At 34.3% G+C, this 12,469-nt stretch overlaps 1 protein-coding gene across 2 annotated transcripts in view; it reads left to right on the forward strand.

Annotated features, from left to right (window-relative positions):
- Positions 1-12,469, forward strand: part of PDCD4 (programmed cell death 4) — a 26,619-nt gene that overhangs the window by 13,366 nt on the left and 784 nt on the right. For both annotated transcript variants that reach the window (XM_061403442.1, XM_061403443.1), the window contains exons 5-11: positions 864-977; positions 2,554-2,775; positions 4,349-4,446; positions 5,403-5,517; positions 8,063-8,170; positions 8,393-8,503; positions 9,324-9,463. In XM_061403442.1, coding sequence (XP_061259426.1) covers positions 864-977; positions 2,554-2,775; positions 4,349-4,446; positions 5,403-5,517; positions 8,063-8,170; positions 8,393-8,503; positions 9,324-9,463 — 908 coding nt within the window. The remainder of the gene's footprint in view (positions 1-863; positions 978-2,553; positions 2,776-4,348; positions 4,447-5,402; positions 5,518-8,062; positions 8,171-8,392; positions 8,504-9,323; positions 9,464-12,469) is intronic.

A 12,469-nucleotide genomic window follows, 5' to 3' on the forward strand; every position in this document is an offset into this window, starting at 1 on the left:
TTACACCCATTCGTATATATATCTAAATCGTATGTATATTCAGTACTTTCAGACTATTAGGTTAATTTTGGATTAGAAAACCAAGTTAACTGAGTAATGTATGTGTAATTTTCACTTGGTTTTTTAATTTAATATTTGGATATGGAAATATTTCTAAGAGAACATGAAAAAAATGTTTTGTTTTGTTTTTTTTTTTTGAAAAAAATGTTTTAAAACCAGTAGGATTCAAGTACTATAAAATGTTTGCTAAATATTCTAATTTTAATGTATAAACTTGAAGGTATTTGTTGTTAGATGAAGCCAGTCACATGTTGCAGGCAAACACTTCAGGACTGTTTTTTGCAGAGGACAGGGTTAGAAGATTATTGGACTTCTTATTTGTTTTGAAATTTCAGTTGAATAGTGCTTTTTCTTAGAGATTTTCTGGACTCATGAAGGCTTTTATTTTGTAGTACTAATCATAAAGTCTTTGGTTCCTGCTGTTTTTTTTTTAAATGACACTTTAGTGAAAATACTGGATATAATAGAAAGCCATCATAAAGTTTTTTGGTCACTGAAGTATTATTGGTTTTTTGGGAGAGAGAAAAAATAAACAAGCTATGGGGGATCAGGAACAAGTCATATATTTGCTGTGGTTAGTGGTTCTGATCTATATTTTGATTTATTATATTCAGATTTTATAAAAGAACAGTGACATAGATTTCTGTTTTTATATTATGTAAGTGATCAAAGCATGTAGCATGTTTTTTTCTTGTTCCAAATAGGTATTACTAAGCAGTTGGAGTACAAAACTATGAAACAATTTCAATTTATCTGAATATTGTGTTCTTTAATTTATAACACTCTGCCTCTTCCCTTGCCAGGAGAACTGTGTTTATGAAACTGTAGTTTTGCCTTTGGATGAAATGGCATTTGAAAAGACTCTGACACCAATTATACAGGAATATTTTGAGCATGGAGATACTAATGAAGTTGCGGTAGGTTTAAAGTTGCAAGTGTAACTTGTTTAATATGGGAGAACACACACTGTTAAAGCATCATATCCAGGAGGATTTTGGATCACTGGAAAAGACTAAGCATTTTTTAATATGTAAATGAAGTTTTAACTAAGAAATGGAATAAAATTTTATTTACCATTCTTAACCTGTTTGCAATCTGATGAGGACTATGTGCCATTTCCTTCTCTGAAAAACAGCACAACACAATATTTTAATAATTGTTGTAATTATAACATTTCCATAATTGATAGTATTTAAAATATAATTTTAACAATTTCAAGGCGTTTATGGACCTAAAACCTCAGGGATCTCAGTTAAAAATACTTCAGTTCCACTTTCTTTGATATTCATTTCAATACTTAGGACTAGAATAAAATTTATCCTTGTACTCTGTCCAAAAATGAACACAAATGTAAACAAAGATTTAGAAAAGAATGCATACAAAAATCAAGAGAACAAATGTGTTTTTGAAGCATAATTTGCATGAGGACATTTGCCCTATTTTGAATTGTTCATAAAGTAAATCTAGAAGGGTAAAATAAAATTGTTGCTCTTGTTTAGTAGTTTAGTATTATTGACAAAGTAATAAAATTGTATCTCTGTAGAAGACTTATGATTTAGATTCTTTTAATTCAGACTGGGCTTTCTTGGTTTGTCTCATAATATGAGGTTTGATAGCTTTGCATTTTTGTAGTATTTGAATATAAAACAAATATTTGATCAGTGGATACCATGTGGAGTTATTTATAATGGTGATTCCTGCCCTTTTGAAGCTCAGTCAAGTGAAGGAAATGATACATGCACAGATTATTAGAATGTTATAGAGGAAAAGTTTACCAAAGTCCCATGAGGGTAGGGACTTGAAATCTTGTTACCTACGTAGCATGGGACCAGCAGTATACTCAGTTTATTAACTGAGTAGTACTGTGAGGTGAGTGTTATGGAAGCATAAGATGGAGGGTGATAGATTATCTGGAACCATCTGAGGATAGTTAGGCATTTGCCAGGCTAAGATGGTCGAAGCAGGTTTTCCGGGAAGGAGTAGTCCTGGAAGGAGTTTTCCAGGAAGGAGTGTCATGTTTCAAGTCAATGAATTGTTCAGGTGCAGCCCAGGAAGATGAAATGGAGTGGGGAGAGACTATTAACAAGGACACCAGTTAGGTCACTCAGAGTAAGTATCAGTAACTAACTGGTTACTCTGAGTAACCTAACTGGTATCCTTGTTATTAGTCATCGCTGTATGTAACTGAGTTACAACGTAGCTTCTTTGGTCATACTGCCTATATTCTGCTTCATACTTGGTCACTCTTCTGGGAATCTTCAGCAAATACTTCCATTTTTCTGTGCTTGGGATAGGGTGAATATGATAATACCTCCTCAAAAGTTGGTTTTTTGAATTAAGTAATAAAAACTTATTCCCCCAAATATGACTGCTTCTCTGATTATTTCGAAACAAGGAGAGAGGATACATGGATAAAGTTTTGATTTTTTTTCCAAAATAAAATTAAACTATAGGCAGTGACATACTTCTTCTTTTTTTTTTTTTTTGGAGTAGGAAATGCTAAGAGATTTAAATCTTGGAGAAATGAAAAGTGGAGTACCAGTGTTGGCAGTGTCCTTGGCATTGGAGGGAAAAGCCAGTCACAGAGAAATGACGTCTAAGCTTCTTTCCGATCTTTGTGGGACAGTAATGAGCACAAATGATGTAGAAAAATCATTTGATAAATTGTTGAAAGACCTACCTGAATTAGCACTGGATACTCCTAGAGCACCACAGGTTTGTAAAATTCTTCTTTGTGTTCATTCTTCTTTTTGTTCATTCTCCGTCTGCTTTGCTTGGATTTAAAGAACTAATACCTGCTCCTAGGAAGTTTTATTAGACGAAAGAGGGAAAAACTGGCCCATATTCCCTATCACACAACAATAGTGCTCTAATATTTTAATGTATTTTTCCTTAGCTCTTTCCATTCCCCCAGTGTAGTTCTCATCACTGTAATTTTATATCCTACTTTCTCCACTATGGTCTCTAGTTTTTTGGTCATTATTTTTTTTTTTTTTTGCTGTCTCTATATTCTTTATTACATGTACTTGAGCTGTTTCATGACCTAGGATCTTTTAAAAATGTAGATTGTTGTAATTGAGGATTGAGTTTGCTTCACTAATGTTATGAAAATAATCATAAATAAGATTGTTCCCTTTTATAGCTTTGTAGGGAGATAATTAGAAAATTCATGACTTATGTATGCTTTTGTTTAGATTCTGTCCTCAAAGCCTTTTACTTTTATTAGATTTAATACATGCTGACACTATAATATGACTTTCTGGTTTGAAATTGAAAACGTGTGAAATCGTTGCTATTTACCTGACCAAAGTTTTAAAGCAAGGTAGGAGCACTTTACTTAAACATTAATTTAGGAATAGAGTATAGGTAGGTTAGCTTAAATGCTGTTTCTGTTTTCTTTCCTGTGACAGACAGTAAGTAGTCTGTGCTAGTATTGAACTGTGATTCAAACATGAACTTTTTTTTTTATACCAGTACCAATACTTAAAAAAAGAAACTGTACAAATTAGTCATTATAGAAATTTTGGAAAATAAGGAAAAGCCAAAAGAAAGAAAGGCAAGCAAAAATAGCCACTGTTAACTGTTAGCATTTTGGTATTAAATCTTCCATTCTACTTTTTGTGGATATATGTCAATGTATAATTTTTATATATCCTTACCTTTTTGGTTTTAATAAAAAGTGGAATCATGGTGTATATGCTACTTTGTAAACTTGATTTTTCTTATACTCATAAAAATGCGGTAAACATATTTGTCCATATAGTGTACCCATCTTATATATATACCGTTTAACCCAAAATTACTTTTAGACACTCAGTTGTTTCCAGTGTTATAAGAAATAATGCTGTGAACATGCTTTCATGTAAATATTTCTACGCACTTTTACCCCCTCAGATAAACTCTCTTATTCAAACAGGTTTTTGAGAGACCATAGTCCCAAGTTTTTTTTCCCCCCAGAAGAGTGGTTTCTCTTGACTGTTAAGTCATTGACTTGGCAAATATTTTTGATCATGTATGCTATGCTTCAGGCAGTGTGCAAGGTCGGGGATTCAGTAGTGAGGAAAACAGATGTTTTATGCCTCACAGCACTTAAATTGAAGGTTAAGATGTGGGGAGTGTATGCCAAGCATAACTAGTAGGTGCTAAATGATGTTTTCTGAATATTCCAGCATGTCTTAGGTATTGACTGTGTAGTTCAACCAGTCTTCATCATTTATGTATTTAGAAATTGTGTCCTATAAAGGTTTTAGATTTTTTATATGGCTCTTTTTTTCCCCCCTTATTATAGTTGGTGGGCCAGTTTATTGCTAGAGCTGTTGGAGATGGAATATTATGTAATACCTATATTGACAGTTACAAAGGAACTGTAGATTGTGTACAGGCTAGGTAAGTAAATTAATTTTTCTACTTAGAACTTTCAAAATAGGGGAAAGTTCTGCAGGATTCTGTTGAAATGACACTGGAATTAATCAGACATTGTGGATATCTATTTGTCATTTATGTGTAATTAAAATTGAGTTTCTTGATACAATAGAACAGAAAGAAGATAGTATTATAATGCAGAAGTTCTGCATTATATATTTCTGCATCTATATTATATGCAGAGTTTTAGCTAAACTATTACCTACCTTTATGTCAAGCTACTTTTCTTTCTGCCTCAGTTTCCATATTTATAAAAGGAAAGGATGGGACTTAGAATGTTCTTTAAGGTCCCTTCAGGTTTTAATATTCTGTAATTATTTAATCTTCTAATAAGATGGACAACATTAACAAAAGAGCCATATTTTCAATTTTATATTTATTTGCTATGGAAATCTTAGGAAATAATGTTTCTTACTTTTGTTCTTTAGCATAACTATAAGCTAAATGTGTTATTTGGGAATTATGCTCTATAATTTTTCATAACTTCCTAGAACTTAGATTTGGACTTAGCCATGTCTTAGGTTTTCATAGGTATAGATACTAATTTTCTGGAACTATTTCAGGTCATAGTGTAATGGTTGCCTTGGTGGGAAAGTATGAATATATACAGAAATTCATTTTAGGTGAAATGTTCCTTCTCAGTGTAGATCAATTATTTTGTAATAACATTAGAGTTCTGTTGACTGGGAAATGGAAATAAGTGTGTGAGAGAATATTAATATGAAAAGCAACCTTTTTCCTCCAGCTTTTTATTTTGAAAAATAGTTTAAGAGACTTCTTAACTTTAGGTTGCTTTTATGTTATAATGCAAAAGCTTTTAGTGTATATAGCCCTACCTCTTCCCCGGACTTTATCCATAATTTAGTCAATCTCAACAGTGTTCATATGTCAAAATTAACTGTTTTTGTTTGTTTTTGTAGAGCTGCTCTGGACAAGGCTACTGTGCTTTTGAGTATGTCTAAAGGTGGAAAGCGCAAAGACAGTGTTTGGGGCTCTGGAGGTGGGCAGCAGTCTGTTAATCACCTTGTTAAAGAGGTAACTATGGGGTATTGTCTTTAATTTATATGTATTCTTTAGGAAAATAAACATGCCCTCTAGCTTTTATGGACAAAAATTAAGTTCAGTCCTGCAAGTGAAAAATTGAATAATCCTTATATATATGGCTTTGTGCCCTTTTGCTATAAATTATACCACGACCATATAATCAATTAAATTTTTACTGTTTCCCTGACTTAAAAATAAGATTGTGTTAAGTTAAAGTGGCTTTCATGAAGAAAGCTATGTGGGAACCTTAGCGGAATACCTAGTCTTTTTCTTGGTATTTAAAAACTTTCAAACTGTTGAAGTAAGAGTTTCTATTTTGTAGTTATTTACTAAATGTCCATTTTTATAACCAGTTTGAAACTGAATGGTCTCAGATTTTGTTATGCATTATGAACACTAGAGTAGATCAGAGTGGTAGAATTTTTGTAAGGAAGTTCACTACTGTGAGAGTTGGACCATAAAGAAAGCTGAGCGCTGAAGAATTGATGCTTTTGAACTGTGGTGTTGGAGAACACTCTTGAGAGTCCCTTGGACTGCAAGGAGTTCAAACCAGTCCATCCTAAAGGAAATCAGTCCTGAATATTCATTGGAAGTACTGATGCTGAAGCTCCAATACTTGATGTGAAGTCACCTGATGTGAAGAGCTGACTCACTGAAAAAGACCCTGATGCTGAGAAACACTGAAGGCAGGAACAGAAAGGAACGAGAGAGGACAAGATGGTTGGATGGCATCACCAACTCAATGGACATGAGTTTGAGCAAGCTCTGGGAGATGGTGAAGGACAGGGAAGCTTGGCGTACTGCAGTCCATGGAGTTGCAAAGCGTCAAGACATGACTGAGCGACTGAACAGCAACAAATACATACTTTAAAAGAAAAAGTAATTGATTTTTGCATTAATACCAGATTACTCTCTATGGATTTTTTTCCTGGCAGCAAAATGATATTCTATATTAAGAAACCAAAAATGTTTTACTCTTCTTGAGGATTTTAAAGAAAATTAGAAGATTTATATAGTACATGTGATTTTTATTTTTGAGTGTAGTCTTTTCATGTGAAAGAAGTAAAACTTTCTATATTCCCAGATGACATCATCTGTATACAGAAAATCCAAGTGAATCCTCAAGAAAACAAAAACACCAAACTGTTACAAAAGAATTCACTGTGGTTGCAGGATATAAGATCTGCATACAGAATTTAATTGTAGATCATCTGTATGCTAGCAATGAGTGAATGATTTGAAATGAAATTAAACAATTACATTGATAATAGCATAAAAATTAAATATAAAGGAATAAGTTTAACAAAAGAAGTGCAGGTCTTCTGCACTAAAAATGATAAAACACTGTTGAAAGAACTAAGGTTTAAATAAGTAGAAAAATATCCCATGTTTATGGACTGAAAGACAACATTGCTCGGATGATAATGCTTGTCAAAGTTAATATTTTGAGAAACTGCCAAACTATTTAATGGTACGTGAATTATCTCAACAAAAATTAGTCAACATAAAAGCTGAAATAATACTACCAATATATGAGTTTGAGGTTGACAGCATTTGGATATTCATTTATTTTATATGGAAGGATGAGTTGGACAGAGAGGACTTTTAGAAATATATACGTGTATTTATCATTCTCAAAAATGCATGGAACCAAATGAGAAACATTTAAATACTTTATATAACAAAGTTAAAAGTTCCATGCTTTAAATATTTATTTTCCTAGAGCATAATAGGAATTATTCATCAATCTGTATTCTGTTGATCAGATTTTATTTTTTATGGAAATATGTTGTAGAATTTGGAAGTAGAAGATATGTAAATAAGATTATTTTATTCAGTCAGCTAACATTCATTTGAGTGTCTGCTAAGTGCAGATGATTTTAACAGGCAGTGTATAGGGGAGAACATTCCTAGTTGAAGTTCTTGTGCTGAAAAACTATCCTCTTTCTTTTTTTCTGGAGCCATAGATATTCTTGTGTGACTTTAAACAGAGTCAGAACTTGACCTCCTTAGCCGTAACTGGAAGCAGAATTGCTAACAAACGTTTTAAATGGGCCTCAAAACTTCAGTTTTAGAGGAAAGAGAACAGTATTTAGAGAATCTTTGCTCTGTCTAGTAAAGCCCTATTATCTCTCATTTTTTGGCTCCCACTGCAGTATTCCGGTTATCCTGGTGGAAATAAGTTTGTGCCACTTTAAAAAGTCATTTTGAGACTTCAGTTAGTGCCCTCTAGTGGTATTTAAAGTGACTTCTTTTTTCACAGGGAGCGTTGAAGCATGACCACAGCTCAGGCCATTACACACGTCTACTCGTCAGTCTCAGTGATTATCAAAGCACAGCAGAACACTGCATTATTCCCTTTATGATTTGCTTTTCAGTTGTGAAAAAATTCTGTTATGTCAAGACTACTAGACAACTGTTTGTGACCTACTTATACTTATTTACTATGTAATATATTGAGATGAGGGTAAATCTTCAGGCAAAGCAGAAGTTTTCAGAAATCCAGAACTAACATCTCAATTCTTAAATCTGATAGATTGATATGCTGCTGAAAGAGTATTTACTCTCTGGAGACATGTCTGAAGCTGAACATTGCCTTAAGGAACTGGAAGTACCTCATTTTCACCACGAGCTTGTATATGAAGTAAGATTACTTTGGCATTCCAAAGAGAATTATTGTGTTCCTTTTTGCACCACAGAGACTTAATGCTGCTTTAATAATACACATTTTTTAAAAATTACAATATTAAGGGAGAGTTCTATAATTTTTAATGGTTACATATTAGAGAAAAGAGATCTGATAGATTTTAGGAGCAGTTTCTTATATGAAAATGAGCAATAATTCAATCATTTATTCAATTTTTAGGCCATTGTAATGGTTTTAGAGTCAACTGGAGAAAGTACATTTAAGATGATTTTGGATTTATTAAAATCTCTTTGGAAATCTTCCACCATTACTCTAGACCAAATGAAAAGAGTAAGTATAACATTTTGAACCATGTTTAGGCTGATATCTTAAATTTTGTATGCTTGAATACAGACTGAAGTGTCAATGAAACTTTCTTTCTGGTTTATTTAGTAATGTTATGCCTTTTTCTATATTTTTTAATGGTACTGTTTAGTTTTGAACCTCTTACAGCCATTTCCTGGGAAGTTGTAAATACGTCAGCTTTTTTTTAATCTAAATTTTAAAAATGTGTGTGTGTATGTTCTTCCTCAAGAGTTCTAAGATATGATAATTTGGTTATATCTACGAGTCAGACACGATTGAGCGACTTCACTTTCACTTTTCACTTTCATGCATTGGAGAAGGAAATGGTAACCCACTCCAGTGTTCTTGCCTGGAGAATCCCAGGGAAGGGGAGCCTGGTGGGCTGCCATCTATGGGGTCGCACAAGAGTTGGACACCACTGAAGCGACTTAGCAGCAGCAGCAGAGAGAAACAAACTTGTAACAAAAGTACTTGATTTATTCCTATTTTATTGTATGCATTGTTATTAAAATGTTGGTAAGGTTCTTATTTGCCTTTTATTTTTTTAAAATGTAGTAAATGTATTACAGTAGATGGAGAAATGTATCCAGTGTCCATTGTCTGCTGGAAGCTCTTTTGAGAGAACAGTTTTAAATATTCTGTAACAAATGTACTTAACTCTCTGTACTTTTCAAGGTTCAGATCTGACTTCAGTCTAATTAATATGACCACTTGGACTTAAATATAGCTTGATAACAGTGATGGGTTACATGCATTATGTATTTTATATGGGCTAACACTTCTGTATATAACTTCATTGTTCTAGGGTTATGAGAGAATTTACAATGAAATTCCGGACATTAATCTGGATGTCCCACATTCATACTCTGTGCTTGAGCGATTTGTGGAAGATTGTTTTCAGGCTGGAATAATTTCCAAACAACTCAGAGATCTTTGTCCTTCAAGGTACTTTATTTACTTTCTCAACATCAAATACTGACTGAGGTACTTAAGGTTAAGCTAATTTTCTGTCATTCTGTCTGAAAAATAATAGTATCTTCCCTTTAGTTACTCACTAGTGGAAAATCATCTGAGTCTATGGAGAAGCAAGCATGAAGCTTTTTCTCTTGTAAATCTGTACAGGACTATCTCATGAAGCCCCAGTTCACTGGAAAGAAGCTAATTTTGTGGAACAAAATGTGTCTTACTCTGTTCTGAGTAGATTATTTCAGAGTAGATATTAATCAGTAAGATGAAAAAAATTGAGGCTTATGACAGTGTAATGTACCTTTTCTAAGGTTACACATAGTAAAAGCCAAGGATGGATCCAGACTTTTTCCGGCTTTAAAGGTCTATGCTCATTCCTATTGGAGAAGGCAATGGCACCCCACTCCAGTACTTTGCCTGGAAAATCCCATGGATGGAGGAGCCTGGTAGGCTGCAGTCCACGGGGTCACGAAGAGTTGGACACGACTGAGCGACTTCACTTTCACTTTTCACTTTCATGCATTGGAGAAGGAAATGGCAACCCACTCCAATGTTCTTGCCTGGAGAATCCCAGGGACGGGGGAGCCTGGTGGCTGCTGTCTGTGGGATCACACAGAGTTGGACACGACTGAAGTGACTTAGCAGTAGCAGTAGCAGCAGCAGCAGCAGCAGCTCATTCCTATTCTGTATGTAGGTTCCTTTTGATCCTTCACAGAATGGAGAATTGGGGCTGATTGCATTTTACTTTTCTAGAAAGTGTGTGTGTGTGTGTGTGATTCTTTGGAGGTATATGTGCTAGTAGGATCACACTCTTTAGGAGTTGATGGGTTTTTTGTTATTGTTAAAGCTTAAGTTTATATTGTAATAGATATAAAAGTTTAGTAACAGCTAAACTTCTTGTTTGGGCTTCCCAGGTGGCTCAGTGGTAAAGAATCTCCTGCAATGCAGGAGACACAGGTTCGATCCTTGGTCAGGAACATCCCCTGGAGAAGGGAATGGCTACCCACTCCAGTATTCTTGCCTGGGATATCCCATGGACAGAGGAATCTGGGAGGCTACAGTCCATGGGGTTGCAAGTTGGACATAAAGCGACTAAAACAAAGAAGAAACTTATTGTGTGGTCTCCTTTATGTATATTTTAAGTTTTTGTAATTTTTTTCTGAAGAAATTTCAAACTTTGCATACTTTTATGTAAGTGCATTGTGAGAAATCTCAAAAAATACTTAAGGCTGTCCATTGCTTACAAAGTTCAGAAGCCATTAAGAGAGAAGGACAAGATAATGGTGGAGATACTTTTTAATGGCTTTGATAAAAATGTCTGAAAATGTGTATTTCTACTTGGTGATGGCATCCTTTATGTACTAATGTGCAAAGTGGTGTACATCAGTATAAACTGTCAACTTTGGCAAGGCTTTTTGCTACTTGCTGCTTCATTTCCACCCTTGATCTCCTAATATTATAGTATGAAGCCTTTATGTTCAGGAAAATATAGCTGCAATACATACCCCTTTCATAAATACCCCTTAATATGAAAAGGAGTCAACACTTTGGCACTGTCCTTTGATAGCTCAGACGGGAAAGTGTCTGCCTGCAGTGCAAGAGGCCCGGGTTCGATCCCTGGGTTGGGAAGATCCCCTGGAGAGGAAAATGGCAACCCATTCCAGTATTCTTGCCTGGAAAATCGCATGGACAGAGGAGCCTGGTAGGCTGCAGTCCATGGGGTTGCAAAGAGTTGGACACAACTGAGCAACTTCACTTTCACTTTTTTTAAAAGTTTTTCAGCTTCTCTTCAAAAGTCTTAACTAGTGATTTCTATTATGGCCTTACTTTCAAGGATCATTTGGAGAGATGTCTAAACTTTCTGTGAATTCCATACAACTTTAACTTTTTATCCTCTCTTTTTTTGCTTATTTGGGCAAAGTGCACATTTGTGTGTGACCCTGAATGCCTGTGCATATTGGTCTAGGGTCAGAGAAGAAATAAGGACCAATTCTGCCCAAGCTCTGTTGAGCACTTCCTGCTTTCAGCTGCTGTGACTGTTCCTCTTGAGCTGTTGTTACTACATGTAGCTGTAGAGGAAGGCATCTTGAGTTTGAAATGGCATGAAGTTCAAAATGGGGTATATACAGGAATTAAATTGACTCTGTTTTTCCACATTCAGGTTATGGCTTTTCTGTATCTGAGAAAAAATTAAAAACCATTTTAAAACATAGATATTTTATAGGTTCTGTAGCTTTAGTTTTCATAGTTCCCATTCATGTTGGTATTTCCTATTTGGTTCAATGTTTAGCTTTTAAATAATATTAATAACATAGTAGAAATAAATACAGGCATGTCTCATTTTATTGTGCTTTACAGATACTGTTTTTTAACAAACTGAAGGTTTGTGACAACCCTGCATTGACAAGTCGGTGCCATTTTCCCAAACAGCATTTGCTCACTTTATGTCTGCGTGTCACAGTTTGGTAGTTCTCAGAGTATTTCTAACCCTCAACTTGCAAAAAGATTAGACTTGTTAAAAGTTTGGATGATGGTTAGCATTTTTCCTCAATAAAGTATTTTTAAATTATTATATGTACATTGGGGTTTTAGACATAATGATATTGCACACTTAATAGGCCACAGATTTATGTAAACATTATATGCAGTGGGAAACCAAAAAACTCACGTGATTCGCTTTATTGAGGCAGTCTGGAACCGAACTCGTAATAATTTTGGCGTGTGTTTGTATTAAATTTCCAAACAGCAAAATGTTTGCCATATTTGTATTTTTTTTTCTTGCATGACTTCATTTGAACAGTGAACTTATTTCAATAATTGAGCTTTTGTTTAACTAAAAAATGCTCAGATTAAGTAGTTCATTTGGTATGTTCTAGGGTATGTAACCAGTAAGGTCTTTTCAAAAGACTTAGGCATGCTGACTTTTTAAAATTTAAATGACAAACTATTCAAAAGTTAATGACAAAAAAAGATGAAGTTTTTAAT

Source organism: Bos javanicus, chromosome 26, assembly GCF_032452875.1.
Source record: "Bos javanicus breed banteng chromosome 26, ARS-OSU_banteng_1.0, whole genome shotgun sequence".
NCBI classification, from domain to species: domain Eukaryota; kingdom Metazoa; phylum Chordata; class Mammalia; order Artiodactyla; family Bovidae; genus Bos; species Bos javanicus.